The sequence below is a fragment of the Osmerus mordax genome, chromosome 18, assembly GCF_038355195.1.
Source record: "Osmerus mordax isolate fOsmMor3 chromosome 18, fOsmMor3.pri, whole genome shotgun sequence".
In the NCBI taxonomy this organism is placed as follows: Eukaryota; Metazoa; Chordata; class Actinopteri; order Osmeriformes; family Osmeridae; genus Osmerus; species Osmerus mordax.
The window spans coordinates 9,259,556-9,281,336 of NC_090067.1; the positions used below are offsets into that span (position 1 = coordinate 9,259,556).

Consider the following 21,781-nt stretch of genomic DNA (forward strand, 5'->3'; position numbering starts at 1 on the left):
GGGTGAGAACCTGGTGTTGGGAAGTAGCCGGTCCTTGCACTGTGGCGGCCTGATTCACAACACCAGCTGTCTCGCCCTACCATGCCAGCAGATGGCGCTCTAACACCGCACTGTCCTCCGTCTATGTCTCTTCGGCAGTACCTTCTTCCAAGCTCTCTCTTCTCTCTCTCCTTCTTTGCAGATCAGGTCTGTGGGTGCTGTGGAAAGAGAACAAGTGAATGAAAACGAAAGAGAGAGCGCGAGAGAGAGACCTGAGCCTCTCTCCCCAGGTGGTCTGACACCTCATCCTACAGGCAGAGAGGAAGGCAGAGTGGATCCTGGGAGCTTCTGACCTACCTCTCTGACTGCCAGGCATTACAAACCCTCTAGTTCCTGCACCAACACAATCACAAAGAGGCCCCCCACTGCTCTTTATGCAGATTTTATAATCAGGCTATACCAGAAAGGAAGGTGTGTGTGTGTGTGTGTGTGTGTGTGTGTGTGTGTGTGTGTGTGTGTGTGTGTGTGTGTGTGTGTGTGTGTGTGTGTGTGTGTGTGTGTGTAAAGGTACGGTTAAAAGGAATATAATCTTGTCTTCTGCATATGAAATTACTTGGGATTAGTGTGAGATAAAGAGGTGAGCTAGGGGAGCCATATGAAGAGCACAGTAGGAGCATCAAGACAGAGGTCACTCGTATTCCCCTTTAACTGTAGTTTTATACACCATTTCTAATCCCAAAACTTCCATCAAAGGCATTTAAACTGTTAAACTGCATTTACATTTATTGGATGAGGTAAAAGAGATTAAGAAAAAAGGCATTCTTTGGTGACTGTCATTTCTACAGCTATCATCAGTCAGAAATCTGGTGCCAGTGGGATTGGGGTGAGCATTGCGGTGGGCAGCTTGGTTTTCCCGACTCAACTGCATCTGTGATTACCTCAGACACGAGAGACGGGGAAGGGTGCATGAACAGTATCATCTTGATGAAGACTGTTGTGCCGTTGGGTGTGTATTTCTAGAAAGGAAGTATCACATCTCAAACCCTGTGTGCCCTGAAACAGAATCGGGGAGGTTTCTTCCGGTTAACAATCTCCGCCATCCCTTCTGTCCCAAACAGAACCCGTATGATTTATCCATAAGGAAAGAAAGAGGAAGGTGATGAGGGGGGAGTTTTGCATCGACAGCTGCTATATATGTGTGCATATAAATATATATGTTATATCACTTTTATGGTGAAAGAGAACTATCTCTATACGGTGCATTTTAATGCAGTGTGCCCAAGATGAGCTGAGCTCAAAGCGAGGCCAGAACAGAGTGGAAGACATCATTAGCCATGTTAAGGGAGGCTACAGCCATAACAGGATGCCAGCTAACAATACTTCTCTCAGTAGGAAATTAACTGTCAAAACTCTCCTGCTTAACCTCCAACCATGTCCTCAAACCAACAAGAAGAGTTTGTTCTGTGTGCATGTCTGAGAGTGTGTACCGGTTCGATTCTGTATCTCGTATAATATATAAACTGTGATAGTGTTTGTATATTATGTGCAACGTTGCTCTGCGCTGGGTTGCATTCACCCGCTTTGGGGGCGCAGTGTGGAGCTGACAGGAATGCACATGAACAGCTGCTGTGGAATTCCTTTAAATAGTCCTGTCTTTCTCATCATATGGTTGCCATGGTATCCGGCCCCCAGCTTCGAGATAACATCCTCAAGGTTTGAGAAACGTACCTGAACACCGATTCACTGCACTACCGCTTACAAATGTAGACGGTGTTTAATGAATGTGATCATTTTACCAGTGTGTAGTTGTGTGAATCTGTCATGTATGATGTAGAATAGGATGAAAAATCTAAGAATGACAGTTAGGGAACAAAGAGAGAGATGGTCATTTAAACTAGAAACAGAGGTAAAAGACAGAAACATAAAAGATGGTGCCCTTCAGTAAGTGCAGCTAAATATCTCTGAATGTTTCCTTCCTTGTGTTCATCGAATAGCCCCCGTCTTCTCTTCTCCAGCCCTCCCTCCCTCTCTCACCATCTTCTCTTCTCCAGCCCTCCCTCCCTCTCACCATCTTCTCTTCTCCAGCCCTCCCTCCCTCTCTCACCATCTTCTCTTCTTCAGCCCTCCCTCCCTCTCACCATCTTCTCTTATCCGCTTTCCACTTTTTTCAGTCACATGTTTGTCCTCTGTTCAAGGAAAAGAAAGGTCAAAAAAAGCAATGAGCAATGTAAGCTTATAGGGATATGTATGGAGTTGAAGTTAATCAGGAGACTGTATGTGTGAGTGTGTGTGAGCGTGTGTATGTACTTATGCTATATCCACATTCTCAAAAAACGGGTATGAAACTTGTAGGTGTCAAATCTAATTAGAGAGAGAGGGAGAGTCTTGATCAGAAAACAAGCCTGCGGCCATTTTGTTTGTTAGAGCAGTTTTTCCTCTTTGAGTTAATGCCAAAATTCCCTTCAGAAAGTTTTATAAGATTAATTTCTTGTTCAGAGACTGAGTGAAGAGTGAGTTTTTGTAATAAAATATTGCCTCGTTTGGCACTGGAAGTGCATTGCCGAACAAGGCAAAATCACTAACCTTGGCTGGCTTTCTAAGGTCTCAGGAGGGCCAAAGCTTAAGCTGTCGTTCTAGGGCCAAACAGTCTAATCCAATCCCCTTTTCCTTTGATATAAACACTTGCTTGCTTTATCATCAGTACCCTTAATGAGAGGGCAAGGAAAGGCAACTACATAAGACTAAGCTTTCAATTTAATCCAGAATACACGCAGATTCAGTAACTGCATTTGAGAGAGCAGGGCACGCCTCAGTATCCACTAATGCACCTGTAAATTGAGTTGGAAAATTAGGATGCGTGTTGTCTGCACATGGGATTGGAGCCAGAGAGCTAAGAGGGCCTTTGGTGGGGGAGAAATCTCATGTGTTTTAAAACAGCCATATTAATCAACACAACAGACCTCTGCATGTCAGAAGCCCTTTTCCTTTACAGTGTTACCTCAAGCCAGACAGCTTTCTCCTGTCTTATTGTCTGCTTTCGTACACTCCCTTTATCTCTACTCAGTGTTAGGAATGTTATTGTCTGTGTGTTGTGGATTAGGGTGCTGTCTGAGCCTATGCAAAAGCTTCCCTTTCCTAAAACTGTTTTTTTTCTTCACTCTCAGCGAAAGTGTTCTCTGAGTTATGTGCGCGCATACACACACACACAGACATCTTGGATTGATAGTCTACCTCCAACCATGACTGTATCCCTGCTGTCCTCATGTCGCCTGTCAGACAACTGTCCATGAACCCGTTACCCTCTGTTAGATATTGAGAGAGAGAGAGAGAGAGAGGATAAAAGAAACAGAAATACTGCAGACAAGGAGAGATAGAGAGAAGAGAGAGAGCACAGAATTGAGACGTACCAAAAAAGACTACTCTTTTTCATCATCATTATTCCTCCTTCCTTCTGTTCCTGTCTCTGCCCCACCCCTATCTGTCCCGCTGTGGTCAGTGTGCCGAGGTCAGAGAGGGACGCACAGTGGCCTGTCTGCACAAGACGTACTCCCGTGTTTTCAGAGTGTCCTACTGCCTATTGGTGTACATCAGCCCTGTATGCCTATAAAACAACATTAGCTTTTTGTCTTTGACTTGGCTCATTATCTGGAGAGGAATGAAAGGAGGAATAGTTAGGATTCACGCCTTGGGCCCTGGGCTGCACGTATAAATAGACACTCAACTAATGGCTCCATTATAGTCAGGGACACAGAGTCATATCGGCAGAATCATGAGAGAGTGAAAGAGAGTGACAGAGAAACCTCTGGAAGGAAAAGGGTCTAATCAATAGCAAAAGCATCTCTTTTAGTTCTCAAAATAACATACAGTGACACACAGACCAACATAAACATATTATCTTGCAGTAAAAGTCCAATGAAGCACAACAGAGTTTACTGTTATCCTGCCTCAATGTGTCTTTTCTGTAGACCTACCATCTCATTTATTCATCCATTCCATCCCGGGCCAGCCTGAACAAAGCATTTTGACGTGGGAGAGAGATGTCGATGTGTAAATGGGAAACCCGTCTGTCGCAGTCGGTGCATACACACACATACATACATACACACACATACACACATACATACACACTTGCGTGGAAGATGTTTGTTTGCGAGGGGTGCTTTAGACAGTGGCAGTTGTGTTAAGAGCTGGGAAACACGCACAGACACACACACAGAAGGAAAAAAACACACACCCACTCACACTTTGATAAAGGCTATGCTAGAAGTCATTTTGTCGGCTTTGTCTCTAAACAGTGTTTTCCTGATGAACTGGTGTCTGAAAAGGCCCAGCTTGCTTTACTTGCGTTATTAGTGAGATGGCTCATCCCTGACTGCATTCAGCCATGCTTGAAATCTGGGCTGTGCATAGATGGTAGCCTAATGAGAATGGAACGAAAAAAACGTATACATAAATTAGACAACGGTCCTTATCTCGGGACGAAATGTACGTGTGAAAAAGCGTATATGTGTGTGCTCGTACATGTGTGTCTATTGGTCTATGCTCAGGAGCACGCCTTCACTTTCAAAGCTAATGATTAGCATAGTGACAGATTCTGATAATGAAAGCTAGGTTCTCCGTTTGAAATTCTTTAGGCTCTACAAATGGTACAGAGATGTAGCATAAATCAGACTTCACAGAAGCAGGCAGTCATCATCTCCTTCAGGAGTGCAGTAAAATATTGCTTGGTAGTGACAATGGAGCCGCCTTTTTACTGTTGAAAGCCCTTATACTTGTTTTATCAACTGTTGTAAATCAGAAATGGCAGCAATGTTTTATGGGTAGCAACCCCCTGTCCCAGACCCCGCCCCCCCTCAATGCCACACACACGCACTGGCGCACACACACACGTCTACATGAGTGTATTGGATGCAGAACATTTTTGTGTAAAAGTAGATATGTAGAAAAGGGCCGGGCATAAATTGCCGGTGTACCGATGCCGGGAGCTGGCAAGCAAGGCGTGCCAGTGGAGCACTAACTCTGATGACTCCCTTAGGTGCCAAGGCTTGTGGGGCGGTTATAGGGGAAGCGGGGGGGGGGGGGGGGGGGGGGGTTGGTCTGGAGGGCGCGGCACGGCACAGGCCCGGGGTGTGGAGAGCTGTCGAGAAAACGGCAAGGTCAGCTAGTTCGGCAGACACACTCAGCACACGGTTTCATCGAAACAGCAGCCCTCAGTCTGGAGGGTAGCTTGGACTAACGCAGGTGTCTGAGCACTTCCCATGGACCGACACGTATTCATATAAGCAATAACGGTTTCAGCATTTCGCACGCACCATATGAGAATATATATAAAGAATAGAATGTAGAATGTTGGCAGATCTAGAATCTTGATGCTTCAACATGCCAAATTCTAAAACTGCTTAAACTGCCCAGGCTAGTGTGGCCTACTGTATGTGCACCTGGATTAAAATAGTTCAACATTTCAGAGGGGGAAACACTCAGCAGACAGACAGAACCCCGGCAGTCTTACTCTGGCTATCAGACTTCCTTCATGTGAGTGCACGCATATATATGCACAGCGGCTCACACAGACATACGCACTCCTGTCCGCCATTACAGGCCGTGTGCCAGCGCGGCAGCCATTTTGTGTGGATGTTCTGGAATGTTCAATTAGGATAATTGTTGCTTACGAGGACAGTTCTCTGTGTTTCTAGCCTCGTGTACGCAAACAATGTATCAATTCAATCACGCCAGAATTACAGTCCACTTATGGGAGCTTCAGGAATATGTAAGAAGGTTCTTTTTGTTCAGCCTAGAGTCAGAGGAGCCTCCCAGAGAACGTGTGCTTAAACACGACATACGTGTGTGATCGTGCAATCACGAGCGTGTTGTTTAAGTGCACGTTTCGAAAATATGAGTGCGTCTGGCCGTGCACGAGGGCGTTCCCTCTTCATCCCACATGTGAAGAAGGAGATGGAGGGAGGGAGGACAGAGAAAGAGGAGGATGTGCAGGAAAAAGGGAGGAAGCAGAAAGGGCAAAATGGGAGCAAGGAAGGAAAGAAACGCATAGCTTGTTCTTTTTGGCCCTCCGTCTTCAGACAGAGACTGCGACTGCAGCGTAGCCCTTATCTCAGCTGGAGGGACCGCTAGACTCCCTGTAGAACATAGGACCCCCATCCCCCACCACCACCACCACCTGAATGTAGAACGTAGAACATGCCTCTCTTCCCCAACATAGGACAACGCCTGCCAGCTGAACATAGAATACAGCACGGCACCCCCCACCCCACCTAATTTATAGAACCCGCCCCTACTAAACCCCACCATCTGATTACAGAACCCCCCCCCCCCCCCCCCCCCCTCCCTTTCAAACATTGGACATCTCAACATAGAACATAGGACACACCCCCTCACAGAACAGAAAACCTCCCTGAATACCGTCTGAAAAGCGCTCCATCACACACTCCTATCAGAACATGCATGCACAATGCAAGGCATTAGGCACGCAAGCCTGTCGAATTGCACAAAAGTTCCTGATAACGTTTCGTGAGGACCAGGTTAAAATGAGGATCTAGACATGAGCAAGAATGGATGACATGTATTAACACACGGGTTTGTTTTAAGGTTGGTTTAAAGATCCATCACAGGAAGAACACAGGGTCACATGAATACATAAGTTGTGTAAGGATCTTGTGGCAAACATGGCTGAATAAGGCTCAATATGACTCCACAGTCATGTGGATGGGGTTAAGCAAGGCTTTACAGTAGCACAATGGGGTTAGGTTCCACTGCACATGGAAAGGGTTGAGCGGTGTCATAAGACTCAGGGGTTGAGTAAGGGCGTCGAGACTCGTGAGGGGAATATGGAGGACATCGTGGAGAGCAGTGCACATTTTGGAAACACACACACACACATTTAATGTCAGTACGCCTCGTCTGTCTTTCTAACCTCTTGTTCTGTGTCTTTCACTCTTACACACATGCACACACACACACACACACACACACACACACACACACACACACACACGGAGCCGATCAGCTGATATAAAACAGCTCTTTGTCTTTCTGAACTGCATGGCTACTAGCATTTCAATCAGACATGCAAAAGCCCCTCCGGAAAATCATGAGCCATGTGAGACCGACATGCTACATATAGGTCCCCCCCCTCTCTCTCCACCCAATGTCGAAACTGTTACACGTGCACCCCCCCCCCTCTCTCTGCCCCCTCCCTCCACTGTAGCCTCAGAAAGCCTTTACAGAGGGAGGAGACACGGTATTAGTAGAACATGATAAGGAGCAGAAATGTTGACGGTGAGCCCTTTTGACAGGGTAGTAAGCCCACCGTGGTGGAAACGTGTTCGACGAGCTACTGGGAAGGAGAGTGAGAGATAAAGAGGAGGGGTGTGTGTGTGTGTGTGTGCGGCGAGGGGGGGGGAGGAGGGGGGGTGAACTTTCCCACCCAGCCATGTCTAGAAGACCAGAGCTACAGTGGCAGACATAGGGGAGCCTTTGTCTCCCACCTCACCCAGGCAGGGGGGGGGGGGGGGGGGGGGGAGCATGCACACACACACACACGCACTTAACTCACATACACTTTACATGCCGGGTGAAACACACACACACACCCTATAATGGCATGCACTCCAGCTGAACATAGGATGTGACAACGCCTATACGAAAATAATGTGTGTCTGTGTGTGTGTTTGGATGTGCGTAGTGCGTACATATACCTTCCTTGATTGCTTATGGGAAATTCAATGAGTCCCCAACTATGTTGAATCTATGTTAGTAATCTATGTTGAATCTATAAATAGTAAGCAAATATTTGTTAACATTTGCACATTTGTGAGATCTGCAGACATATATGTGCTTGCTCGGGTGTGCATGTGTGTAAGTGTGTATGCATGTGTGTGTTTGCATGTGTGTGTGTGAGAGAGAAAGTGTGTATCCTCAGACTCACCTGGCGGTCCCCTGGAGCTGGTTGTCGTGGTGATGCAGCTTCCTCTGGGGTTTGCAGTGCGCTGGCACCTGATGTCCCCTTTATTCTCTCTCTCTTTCACCCTCTTTCTCTCCCTCTCTCTTTCTCTCTCTCTATCTCTCTCTCTCTGTCTCTCTCTCTGCTCTTCCTCTTTCACTCTCTTCTACCTCTCACTTTCTCTCCCTCTCTCTTTCTTTCTTTCTTTCTTTCATTCTCTTCCTTTCTTTCTCTCTTTCTCCTCCATCCCTCTCTATCTCTTCCTTGCTTCACTCCCTTCTCTCTCTCTCTTGTCTCTTTTTACCACTCTCTCTCTCTCTCTCCATCCCTTTTTCTCTTTCTTCCTCTCCCTGCCCTAGTGTGGGATCAGTAGCTGCACCCTGTAGTACCACTCTGCTGTACCACTGACAGAACAGTGGGAGTCATAGAGGAGGAGCCTTATGGAGAAGGCAGATCGTACCATTCTCTCTCCATAGATGAGGAGGATTTGAAGGGAAAACCTTATCTTCTACCACTCATACTCTCTGGAGGAATTATATTTCACCCCTCCGTCTGCACAGACATGGTTTCTCCCAGCTCCATGATTCTCTGATTGGAGGATGTGCTTCTTACTTCACTAAAATGTCAAATGTAAAATTCCAAGACAACTGATAGTACAACTATGAGTTTACATGTGTGTGTGTGTGTTTGTGTGTGTGTGTGCGTGTGCGAGAGAGCAAGAGATCGAAAGAGAGAAAGAGTACAAGCATCATGCATGTGTGAGCAGTGCACCACCGGCGACAGTGTATTGTTCCATTTCTGCTGGTGCAGCACATATGGTAGCGGCTTTTTAGAACAGTGTGTTAGAGACAGTATAGAGACTCTCATTGTGTGTGTGTATGTGTGTGTCTGTGTGGGAGAGATATCATCATGGTCAGGGCGCCTTCATCATGTCTTATGGGATATCTGGGAGGGACAAGTTTCTGTCAGTGACACACTCACACATGTAACATGTCACAAGATGTTGTGCTGGGTTCCACAGGGAAAGCGTGTCAAGATGTCCCAATTGACTGACATCCACCCACCCACCCACCCCCAACCCCCACTCCCCCATTCACCACCCCCTCCCCCCATTCACCCCCACAAACACATGTTCTTGTATTTAAACATATGCAGGACTGATGTTCTCGGGTCTCTCTTCGCTGTATTGGATTGATTAAACTTGATCTTAAGAACTGAGCTTAAGAATAGGCACAGACCCGCCATTGACAACTGCTGTACAAGAGACACTGAAGAGAGAGAGGAAGATGGGAGTTCTGCCTGGAGTTGAGGACACACACACATGCATACACACACACACCCACACACAAAGAGAGTGGCACGAGGCAGGCGACAGGGAAAGCTCACACCCTGGTGTCTCAAGGGAACACAAAAGAAATCCTGCTGACTCACTCTGCCACTGGCAGTACGGACAAACAAACTCACTTGCAGCGTGTGTGTGTGTGTGCGTGTGTAAGCAGAGATGTGTCCATATCTCTCGCATCCTACTTTCGTTCTGTCTCCCTCATCTTCTGGAAAATTCAAACCTCCTCAAAATCTTCTGCGTTTGCCTCCAACATCAATACAATACTGTACTTCTACCCTGCGGTTAGAAATAGGTCAATGCGTTACATTCTATTTTATAGTCAGCTGGACCAATGAGTGCCTGCTAGCACATTGAAAGCACTCGTGGAATCTTTCTCTGCATCTACATTCAAAGCTGATAACTGGCGCATGTGCTCATATCAAAAAAGCTGTGTGTTTCGTACCAACGCATTAAATAGATCCCCCTCTTTCATGGTGCTCTCTCTCTCCTGCTCTCGATTTAATTACCTTCTATATTTAACAGAGCTGGAGGTGCTATTTTAAGGCTCCATGCTCTTGTCACTGATATCAGAAAGAGACATTATTCAGAGGGGGAGATTACTGTCATGGACTGATATCAAAGCAAAGACAGGTATCTGGTGTCTTTTTAAGTAAGTGGTCTTCTTTCCTGAGCCTAGAGAGCTAGCGCTGTTGCTAACCCAGCGAGTGTGTCTCTCTAAGGTGTGGTCTCTCGTCCCTGTTGCTAACCCAGCGAGTGTGTCTCTCTAAGGTGTGGTCTCTCGTCCCTGGCGCTTCCCCAAGTCTTCTGTCTCTGTCACCACATGGACAATGATAGGAGCGTGACAAATATGACTTTGTCAGGAAGAAACATGGACACTGAATACACACACACACCCACACAAACCTCCTCAAAGCCAGTATAGATCTTTGTGCTCCATATTGGTTGTGATTTATGATTGTTCTTCAGTGGCGGCCACAGTCATCTGGGAGATGATGGCCATATTGATCCTACAAACAGTTTCATTTACTACCAAAGCCAGCTATTCATACTCTCTCTCTCTCACACACACACACACACACACACACACAGCAAGATAAAGCATGCATTCACATTTAAGATGCACATAGACACATAAATACGCATAGGCAGACATACACACAAACACACACAGCAGGAATAACCCAGCTTTCTGCTTCATCAATTCCCTACATCCTCCACGTCTGCTATTCTTCCCATCCTCTTTCTCTCAACCCCCCCTCTCTCCACCCCCCCTCTCTCTCCCCCCCCCCCCCTCTCTCTCACTCTATCTCTTATCTCCCCCAGGCCATCTCATCCTTTCAGCTCTCCTCTCATTTTAACTCGTTCCTCTACCATTCTGTATCTTCTCCTTTTCGCTCTACTTCTCCTCTCTTTGTCTTATCTCCTCCCTCTTGTATTCTCATCCTCTCCCGTTTGTGTGTGTGTTTGTGTGTGTGTTTGTGTGTGTGTGTGTGTGCGTGCGTGTGAATGCAAGAGAATAGAGCTTGAAGACACTGTAGCAGAGGATGTTCAGGCGGGCGGCCATCACTCTGACTCTCAGTTTCTAAATCAATCCCACATCCGCAGCTAATGCAAAACTGGGTCCACCTCAGGAAGCATTAGGTCTATTAGTCAAAGTGTGTGTTTGTGTGTGCGCGCTTTTGTGTGTGTGTGTGTGTGTGTGTGTGTGTAGAAGCCGCATACTCAGCAGTGACAGACCTCAGTGCTGTAGATCCTGTGAGGTCAGCAGGTGCTACAGTGAGAGAGGAGCCATCTTAGTGTGTGTGAATGTGTGTGTGTATGTGTGAATGTGTGTGTGTGTGTATGTGTGTGTGCGTGTGTGTGTGTATGTGTGTGTGTATGTGTCTGTGCTCTCCTTGCTTCCTGTGGGTTTGTTATGGCTCTAAAATTAACCTCAATTTACCAGAAGACACTTGACCGGGAGAAAGCTGCCAATACTGCATCCGTGTGCAAGGAGAGAGAGAGAGAGAGAACGCGGAGGAAGAAATAGAGAGATATGAAGAAATAGAGTGGTAACTATACGTTTAACCATTTAACCTGCTGCAAATCTGAGTATTGGTTGGTTGCCTTCATGCAAATGGGTATGTTTACACATTTAAGAAGTGAAATAGAAGTAGAATTTGGGACTAAACACAATACATTCACATTGCTTGTCATGTAGTAGGAGACAAATATCATCCTCTGTCCTCTTCCTCTCTGCTTCATTGAAATGAATATATATACACATCACCTCTCTGTTTATCCTGTACACTTTGTCCTTCCTCTCTCTGTTTCGGTCTTTCTCCCTCTCATTCCCTCTCTCTTTCTCTCTCACTCTGTCCTTTTCTTTTCTCTCTTTGTCCCTCTATACCTTTCTCTCTCTCCATCTCTCTTTCCTCCCCAACTCTCTTCCTGTCTCTCTCTCTTTCTCTGACATTTGTCCCTGAGGGTTTTTTGAATCCCGAGGTAGATTAAGTCTCTGCAGATCAATATCATCCATTCATCTGTGTGTAGATTAAACACTCTCTCCATCTCTCTCTCCGTCTTTCTCTCTCTCTCTCTCTCTCTCTCTCTCTCTCTCTCTCTCTCTCTCTCTCTCTCTCTCTCTCTCTCTCTCACACACACACACACACACACACACCCACACACACACACACAGGACACTAGTGGCAGCATCTCTGTTACCTTAGGTAGCATGGCCTCCCATTCACAAAATCGGAAAGAGAAACAGGAACAAGGGAACGGGCAATAAGGAAAAGAGTGAGCCAGTGGAAAAGAGAGGGAGGAAGGAGAGGAATGGAGGAGAGGAATCAGGACGAGGAACGGTGAAGGAGAGACAGAGAGACTGGCCTTTATAAATCATATCCAACACTGGCGCCAGCCATGTATCCTAGCAACCAGACAGTACCCCCCCCCCCCCCCCCCCCACGCCTGCCCTCCTCAAACCTCCCTCTCTCGAAAGTCTGGAAATTCTCGTCATTCATGCCACACGACGCTCTGTCACCATCAACCCCGGCAGCCAAGTCCTCTACAGTTGCTGAAAACCTGATTAAAGAGTCGTCCATTCTCATCCTCTTTGTAAACCGCTAGGCACTTTAGAATAATAGCAGCCTCTACAGCAGAGGCACAAAATGGCCGCTGTGTATGTTGAAGCTGACAGATATTCTGTAGGTGTTGAATGTGGTGAGTTAAGACTTGACCCCTTTTGGCCCTTTGAGAACATGTTGGCTCTATACATCACAGTAATAGTTTAAGCAACTTTGATTTGAGCATTTATAGACTAAAGCCATCCCCCAAAAAATACATTTCAAAGCACTACATCTAATTATGTGAATTAGCAGCGTGCTTCGAACTCAGACAACTTCCACCTGGTGGTTTATGACATTGGCCAACTCAATAATACCCAGTTATTTAGCGGTCTCCGGACTACTAAGGTTTTATCATTCCGACGTTTGTCTCTGCGTTCACCTACTGTTCAGTGGTCTGGCACTTGTGTGCTTGTGTGTGATTTGGGGCACTCAGCAGCAAAAGGAGTGGGGTGAGGGTTTGTGTGCACTTTGAGCTGGGTGACAAAGAGGGTGGCATGAGGCTTGTGGATGGAGGAGGATAGGAGAGTTGAGTTGTGTGTGTGTATTGTATGTGTGGGTGTCCGTCTGTGTGTCTGCTGTGCGTGTGTATAAATGTATATACTGTGTGTGTGTGTGGGTCTGTGAGTATGTGCCTTTGCTGCTGTGTGTGTGTGCGTGTATGTGTGGGTGTGTGTGTGTGTGGGGGGGGGGGGGGGTGGGTGGAAGGATTGGAGGATCTGAGTGAGAGTGGTCTAGGTGCATTTGTAACCACTCACATTGTCTGCTCAGAGTCTGAGAGCCACTAAGTGTGGGTGGCATTAGAGGGAGTCAGAGGGAAATTGTGTGTGAGATTGTGTGTGTGTGTCTGTGTGTGGAAGAGAGAGAGAAAGAGAGTTCATATAAAGAGGCAGCTAGAAAAAGAGAGAGAATGTGTGTGTATACTTCCAGTCAGTCTGATAAATTGATCAATCTCCCAGATATTAGCACTAGAACAACCTTATGGCATCCAGGGATGAGAGTGCCAACCAGAGATAAAACTGTGTTTTACGTTTATATTGCCAGTACTGATGGCATCATTATACCTAGAGCACGCTTCCAGTTAACACAGAATTTGTTTTGTCATTAAGTTAATGGAAAAGACCAACAACTCAGCATTCACTGGAACCATCACATCAATCACTTGGATATATAGTATGCTACATTCCACATAGAAGATTATTTGATAAACAAGAAGTCTACATTGCACAGTAGAGATTTTTAGATAATAGACCAATTTTACGCATTCCACAAAATATATTTTCAGATATAGACTAAAGTCTACATTCCCCAGCAGATTATTTGGCATTCGACAATACAATTGACAAATTGGTTCTCAACACAAGTGTGCCACCTTGTGGCCATAGAGAAACATGACTCTGTACACGTGTGGGTGATCCATGCTCCATCGTTTAGTGCAGCCAGCAATTTGTCAGCAAGCTAGCAAACGTTTACTGCTGAAATTTAAGCCAGAGGTAGCTAACGATGTGGGGAATGGATATAAACACAACCCATGATTTAAAGCGAAAGGTGAATATAACCCTGATATATGGTTTTTATCACAACAGTTTAGGATAGTAGGCCTGCAGGATCCTACCTATCTATCCATGATTCTCTGGTCCAACTGTTGCCAGAGACGGTTGCATAGTTAGTTTCTTGTCCGTTCCATATGCAATAACTTCTTTCTAGTCTCGTTGTTTTCATAGCTAGTACAATGTCTGTGAGCCGAACACTAGCTAGGTGACGAAAGCTTGGAACACAGCTGGCCTAGGACAGCTGGAACACATTTATATTTATTTGTCGTAAAGCATGCCTAAACCACTTCACAAGCACCACTTCACGTCCTTGGTTCTTGACCAATACACCTGCCACATTTCAACTTCATACAATGCTCAGTTATCGAGATAATCGAGCCACAGACACACACACACACGCATTCCTGGATTTACTTTGCCTCATTAGTAGGTTATTCTCCATTTAAACGCAGACCAGTATCCAAGCACTGTCACAAAGTTCACATTTACAACAAGAGAATCAAGAGAATATTCAAACAATGCAGCCCACAAGACTACAGGTGGTGAAAGGTCAAACTAATCATGCTGTTTACGATGTCATCGTGGCATCCTCAACTTCCCTGTTTTAAAGTGAAATTGTTCCTTTATAGCCGCAGTTATGTTGTTAATAGACCGATAAGAACATGCGTTACTAAATTTCAAGTTGGCGTTACTCAACTCCGACTTGTCATTACCATCACTGTGATGTAGAGATGATCAGATGGAGTCAAGGGAGAGGAGCCGTCACTGTTCACTATGCGGAGGATGGCGGAGGAAGTGCAACCCACGGAGCCGAGGTAAGTGCATATTAACCACTTTCTGTGAGGCATTACATAGACACTGACACCTGTTTTGATATGCCAACACCTTTTTAATCAAGTGTTTAACGTAGGCTACAAGTTTATATATCCCGGGCAACTTTCAACGTGTATTCTTGCTGTCGTTTACTACGCTAAACGGTCATCTTGATGTCACCTTGCACTAAATATACAATCATACGCCTTTGTCTTAATTTGTAGATTCAGTTATCCATTTGACCATAATTGAAGTGTGAAAATAATAAAGCCTTTAAATATTTTGTGGTGGTGAAAGAACGAATTCCTTCAAAACATCGTAAGCTATTTGACAGGCGTATTAGCAAAGATAAACGGTCTGATTATAGGTCAAAGTTCAGTGAGTCATGAGGTTTATGAGTTTTCTCAAAAGAACAGTTTACGCAATGTAAACACACAAACACGCAATGTGTTTGTGTGTATGTATGTGTGTGTGTGTGTGTGTTTGCAGTTCATGGTGGATTTCTAGTTGGCTTCCTTCTTGGTGTCCCACCTCCGTCTCAAAGCTCAAGGATGCAGAAGAAAAAATGCTTATGTGTAAGAAAGATTGAGTACAGTATCCCCTACTCTCCTCTAATGTGTGCACCCAGTCACATCTTTCTCATATCTTTCATCCTTCCTCCATCTCTCTCTTTCTCCCTCCATCTTTCTCCCCTTGAACCATCCTCCACCATCTCCCTCTATAATCAGGTGTAAGAAACCCATTTTCCAGGCAGCATGTGCGTATATCAGATGGAAACTACCTTTGGACCTTAGCCTTTACCTCTCAACAGCAATCTCTACACCGGGCCCAGCCCAAACACCAAGCCCAGCCTCGGCCCAAGCCTCCCCTGGTCCTACTCCATGGTTTTGGGGGTGGCTTGGCGCTATGGGTCCATAACCTGGATGCTCTCTCAGACTTCGGAGCTGTCTATGCCGTGGATCTTCTGGGCTTCGGCCGGAGTAGCCGGCCCCAGTTTGGCAATGACCCCCAGCAGGTGGAGGAGCGGTTTGTGGCCTCCCTGGAGGAGTGGAGGGAGAAGGTGGCTCTGGAGCAGATTGTGTTGCTGGGACACAACCTGGGGGGATACCTATCTGCAGCCTACACACTGGCATACCCACACAGGTAGCGGAGCCTGAGAGAGAGAGAGAAAAGGTGTTTGTGCGTGTGGGTATATACCGTAGATAAGAAAGGTTGTCATAATGTGTGTGTCTCTGTGTGTTTGTGTGTTTATGCAGGGTGAAGCACCTGATCTTGGTGGAGCCGTGGGGTTTCCCCCCCCGTCCAGAGAAGACCGATCACGAGAGCAGCATCCCGGTGTGGATCAGAGCCATGGGGGCCGTGTGGAGCCCCTTCAACCCCCTGGCTGGCCTCCGACTGGCTGGACCACTGGGTTAGCCAGCGCCCGACACCCAGTACCTCTCTAACAGGACCAAACTGGGGTTTTTTTTAAGGTGCTGATTTGGTTTATTTATTCTCCTCTAGGGCCATCGCTTGTCCAGATGATCAGATCGGATTTTAAACAGAAGTATTTGTCCATGTTTGATGACAACACTGTGTCTGACTACATCTATCATCTGAATGTACAGACTCCTAGGTTTGTACACACACACACACATACGTTTACATTTGTACATTTTATTAATTTAGCAGATGCTGTTATCCACAACGACGTACACATAGTGAATATAAAAGGAAAATGGAGATGATCAAGGATCAGAAGTGCCGTCAGAGTCAAGGAATAATCTTTTCACCCTACACACATGTACACACACACACACACACACACAATTAAACTCCCTACACACAAGTACACAGACACACTCAAACTCCCTACACACACAGAGTGCTAAGCTTCTCCTCCACTCTGCAGTGGAGAGACTGGATTTAGAAATATGACCATTCCTTATGGTTGGGCCAAGAGACCCATGCTGGAGAGAATCGGACATATCAGAGCTGACATTCCCATGTCCTTCATCTATGGATCCCGCTCCAGCATCGACAGTAACTCCGGATACACCATCCGGAAAACCAGGCCAGATGTGGAAATCTATGTGAGAATTATCTGCCAATAGATAGCAGTTGTGTCAGCGAGGAGTAATAGATTTAGAAATTCACTTTCTCTCCATCTTGTTTTTATTTTGCTCTCACTCATTTCTTTCTGTCTTTATTTTTCTCACTTGCCTTCTCTCACACTTTTACCTCATTTCTCTCTCTCTCTCTCTCTCTCTCTCTCTCTCTCTCTCTCTCTCTATCTCTCTCTCTCTATCTCCCAGGTGATTAGGGGAGCAGGTCACTATGTCTTCGCGGATCAGCCAGGTGACTTTAACCAGACCCTCCTCAAGATCCTAGCAGACATGGATTAGAGGAAGGAACTGGATGAGAGAGACTAGCAGGAAGAGAGGCGGGGGGTCAAGACGGAAGGAATCAGGAAGAAGAAGGACCCAGATGACCACCACCACTGACAGCATTTAACTCACACACATGTACAGACCGAGTACAGAGTTGACTATCTGTGATTCCATCATGAGGATGATGAGGGCAGTAAAGATGGCAGTTATGCAAATTAATTGTGTCCTTCACAAAAGTCTTATGTGTCTCCACACTATACTCAGTGAGTCATGCTAATATTATTTAATCTTTCTTTTGAAGAATTTGCGAAATTAGTAGGGATAAAAAGAACTTGTAGTAACATGTACAGTTGTTGTCAAAGGATGGTCCGGTACAGGTGTGTCAAATGGGATGTAAATAACAGTTGTAAATAAACATACAGTACAGGATGTTCCCTGCAGTTTTAGGTTTTGCTTGTTCATTAGCAGGCTTTGCTGTATACAGGTCAGTGTGCCCTAAAGATCCTGATAACATAACTTCTAAAATGGAACAGAATGTTCTCAGAAATAATTGAGCAAGTTTCTGCCAGATGTTTAAAGGAGTAGTAGTTTGTCCCAAAGGGGAATATGGGACTCTGTCTAACTAGACCAAAAGCTATCATGTTGGTTTTACCTTTCACCTTCAATGAGTTTTGAAATTTAGTTGTTTTCCTTTTCCAAAACACTTTTTTGTTTACTCTTGAGTAAACTTCTGACAAACAAGACCAGCAGAGGGCGATAGTGTCATCACATCATGTCTGGCTGCTATGGGAAGTGACACACATACACACACTTGTGCATCTACTTAGGAGACTAGGGCAGTGATGCAGTGGAACACCCTGCAGTCTGTGTGAACTCTCAGCTACAGCACCATGACAGAATAGGGGTCAAAGGTCAGTTCATGTGTGTTCGCGCGTGGGAGTTTTATTTAATAGTGACATCCTCTTTCAAAATACTTCTGTCCTTATCTCCTGCAACCCCGCCAACCCCTCCACTTCCCTCGATGCACCCCACCCCCCAGCCCCAATCTGGGGATCACAAACTTCAGTTTCAGACACTGGAGTACAGTCTTATGCTTTTAGATAGAAAAGCATAAGAGTGAAGTGAAGTTTTCTTCTATCGAAACCTCAGTAGGTGCTACCTGACAGGCCATGAGAGCAGTGGGAATGTGTTAATAACACGAAGAATAGCTTTTTCCAACCACTTTGAATAGTCGTCATCAAAGGCATCTTAAGAATGAGCTCCACCTAGGGCAGAAAGACTGCATCATCTGCATCTTCTGCACAGCCTGACATTCTGTTACTTTTACGTTTTAAAGTTTGCTTGGTACGTTTGAGGTCTGGAGGCCACCGAAGACGGCTTGTGCTCTCTCTTCCAGTGAGAGGGAGAGTAGTTTAAGTTCTGTGGATCCATGTCTGCTCAGCACCTGGTATTTAAAAGTGCCACTTCACAAACACTTCTTATCTGTCACCTTGTTTTTAGCAGTGACATCTTTGCCAAGTCCTCCTCCCAACCCTCGCCCCCGAAGCTGTTTCCTGGCAACAGGGTAGCCACGGAGACCAAAGACTTCTTTGGAACCAGCAAAAATATAGGAAGTGATGCATGTATGTCCTGACAGGGGAATCATGGGTTGTTTATTTACTTAAGGATGGACACCATACACAGACACCATACACAGACACCATACACAGACACCATACACAGACACCATACACAGACACCATACACAGACACCATACACAGCCACCATACACAGACACCATACACAGACACCATACACAGACACCATACACAGCCACCATACACAGACACCATACACAGACACCATACACAGACACCATACACAGACACCATACACAGACACCATACACAGATATATATGAACACAGCTTTGGATGTGGCTTATGTCTACAGAACCTACTACGGTGTCTGTACATGAAAGATAGCAAACACCCCCTCCCCCTCCCCTCCGTATGAATGCACACACACGTACTGAGACACACACAGACACACCAATCTCATTTCATCACAAGCTGAAACTCAGTGACAGGCGAGTGACAGGAGCTGAGGTTGGCCATAATTGAATTTCTGAAACACAGGGAATTGGTCTGCAGTGCCAGCGATACACACGCACAAACAAACGTGGACACACATACACACAGATGCACACACCCCTAATTCACATATAGTGTGTGTAAGCTCTGGAAATGGCAGCCCACCTAGCCGCTTTCTTATCAGAGGCGAGAGCTCAAAACAAGGTCCTGGGGCCTTGCTGTCTTATCAATAGTCAACAGCAACGCCACATATAGTGACTGTCTCCTCTGTGCAAGGTATTATACAACCTAACAATTCTAAACCTCTTGCACAACCCAACACAGTTGCAGCTTTAAAGGTTAAGTTGACGGCCCTGGCAGACAACTTTCTCTGCATCAGCAGGAAGCCGGCTGAAGTGATCCTCTCTCCAATCAGATTATATTTAAGTAACCACAAACATGAAGCTTCTCTCTAACTTTGCATAATCGCATCCCTCCTCAGTCCATTTGTGCAGAAAGGCTACGTGGTTACGAGTGCAGAGCTGCAACCAACCAAACTAGACAGGCAAAGGAACAAAGTGTCTTTTGTATCGAACGACAAGAGCAGAGTGTGTTCATTTGCAGGGCGGACAAAGACTAGCATAATGAGTCTCATTCATCACTCAAGCAACCCTGGCCTTTATTGTCAAGTCCTGCAAATTTAACCTGGGTTTGGATGAAATGGTTGTGATGGATGAGGCATGGTGTTCCCTGGAGATGAGCAACCAGGCAGGTTGTTCAGTTAAATCGGTTGTTTAGTGTTAATTCGATAGTAATAATCATAGTTTGGGTAATTTGCCAGTGCTTGCCAGTCCTGACCTTATAAGGTTTAACCGATCTGTCTGAACTACATCTCATTGATCTCATAGATCGCTTCCAGTAAGAACGAATGTTACGCATCGACATTTCCATAGTTACTCCACAGTTCCATAGTTGTATAATCAATCATTGATAGACAGTGGACCCACATGCAGATGGCATCCATGGTATATTTCTAACAACTGACATTATGATGTCACAAAAGTATCTGGTCATTTTGTAAACCCATGATGGTGTCACAATAGTGTCTGTTCATTCGGACACCTTTTGTGACATCATTAAAGCAGCAGTTTAGATTAGAGTTTAATGTCATAAAAGGGTTTAGATCTCTACCCTTTGTGAGGTCATATTTAAATGATTGTTTTCTTAGGATTCAGCATAATGCACTCTATTTTTCTTTTCCAAAATTGGATGAAAATGCAATGCATGAAATTCTTTTTCATGAATTGAACTGCTTGCAAAGCCTAAAGAGAATTATAACTGAGATTTGCAATAAGCTCCTCACTTCTCATTCAATCAAAATGGCTCGCTCGCTCTCTCCTTCCTCTTGCTTCTCATGGAGTGACAGGTCCTAATGATTGCAGCTTTTAATTCTGACGGTGTTGGGCTGACGCGTTGCATTTGGGAAAGCATACAGCAGTAAGGCTTTGCCAACTTCAGAAAACATGCCTGACACTTATTTTTTCTCTTCAAAACTGAAGAGACAGAATAGAGGAGACACAATAGATCAGGACTTACATTTAGCAGTCATTTAGCAGACGCTCTTATCCAGAGAGACTTACAGTAAGTACAGGGACATTCCCCCCGAGGCAAGTAGTGAAGTGCCTTGCCCAAGGACACAACGTCATTTGGCACAGCTGGGAATCGAACTGGAAACCTTCAGATTACTAGCCCGACTCCCTCACCGCTCAGCCATCTGGCTCCCTTGTTTTTCTTCTACAGACTCAGGGCTGAAGTTTCAGATGGCATAGTCTCTGAGACATGTACAAACACACACGCATACTGTACATGAAAGTAAGCTGAATCAAATCAGACACTGCCGTTTCCTTGGCGTCACAGTGAGTGGAAAACGGGTAAACAGACCATTTTAGCAGCAAAACTGAACAAACACGAGCCTCCCTCGCTTTCGCTTACATTACTAAGCATACACACCGCTCACACACAACCGCACACAAACATGCACACGAGCAAACACATACACACATACACGTTTAGACACACAAAACCACATCTACCCTCAAATGCACACACAGCTACTTTTTAATAGCTGTTGGGCTCATCACTTCTCTGAATAGTCAGGGACCATGTACCTTGCTCGGCGGTGTGTGTGAGAGGGACCATAGGGATAATCACTCTGTAATTGGGTTTTCCCATTGTAGCTCTGCTCTGTCTGTAAGCTGCGTTTATGAATAGAGGTGTGTGGGTTCAGTCAGGTTTTTTGTAAGAATTTCTGTCAACTGTTTGCCTCTCGGTGTGTGTGTCTGAGTGTTGTTATATGTGTGCGATGCTAAAGGCTGTAGGTTAATAGAGTTCACTAGCCTAAAAATGACAACATTATTTGTGCCCTGATCTGTTGTAGGACGTCCAGATGTTAAGTCGGATTAGAATGCTCCAGAACTTGCTGATGTGAAGATTAGAGGCCTTTCAGTAAAGCTCATAGATCATTCCCTCTCCCACACAAACACGACTAATGTATAACTGGTGTGCAACCTTAAACATTCACTTCCTGTTCAAAACAAATGGTCCCAGACC

General features: G+C 45.5%; 1 protein-coding gene across 1 annotated transcript; it reads left to right on the plus strand.

Moving 5' to 3' along the window:
- Window positions 1–14,712: 14,712 nt before the first annotated feature.
- Window positions 14,713–17,335, plus strand: LOC136962093 (1-acylglycerol-3-phosphate O-acyltransferase ABHD5-like). The gene is made up of 7 exons (XM_067255726.1): window positions 14,713–14,753; window positions 15,241–15,326; window positions 15,480–15,894; window positions 16,008–16,162; window positions 16,255–16,366; window positions 16,643–16,823; window positions 17,046–17,335. Exons 1-7 carry the CDS (start codon window positions 14,713–14,715, stop codon window positions 17,133–17,135), a joined length of 1,080 nt encoding a protein of 359 aa, XP_067111827.1. The 3' UTR covers window positions 17,136–17,335.
- Window positions 17,336–21,781: the final 4,446 nt, after the last annotated feature.

Excerpts from the sequence above, each read along its gene's own strand:
- LOC136962093 (XM_067255726.1), top strand. The coding sequence starts at position 14,713 with ATGCGGAGGATGGCGGAGGAAGTGCAACCCACGGAGCCGAG. Across the intron at positions 15,327-15,479 it reads AGAAGAAAAAATGCTTATGT|GTGTAAGAAACCCATTTTCC; the intron begins GTAAGAAAGATT and ends CTCTATAATCAG. Across the intron at positions 16,824-17,045 it reads GGCCAGATGTGGAAATCTAT|GTGATTAGGGGAGCAGGTCA; the intron begins GTGAGAATTATC and ends TCTATCTCCCAG.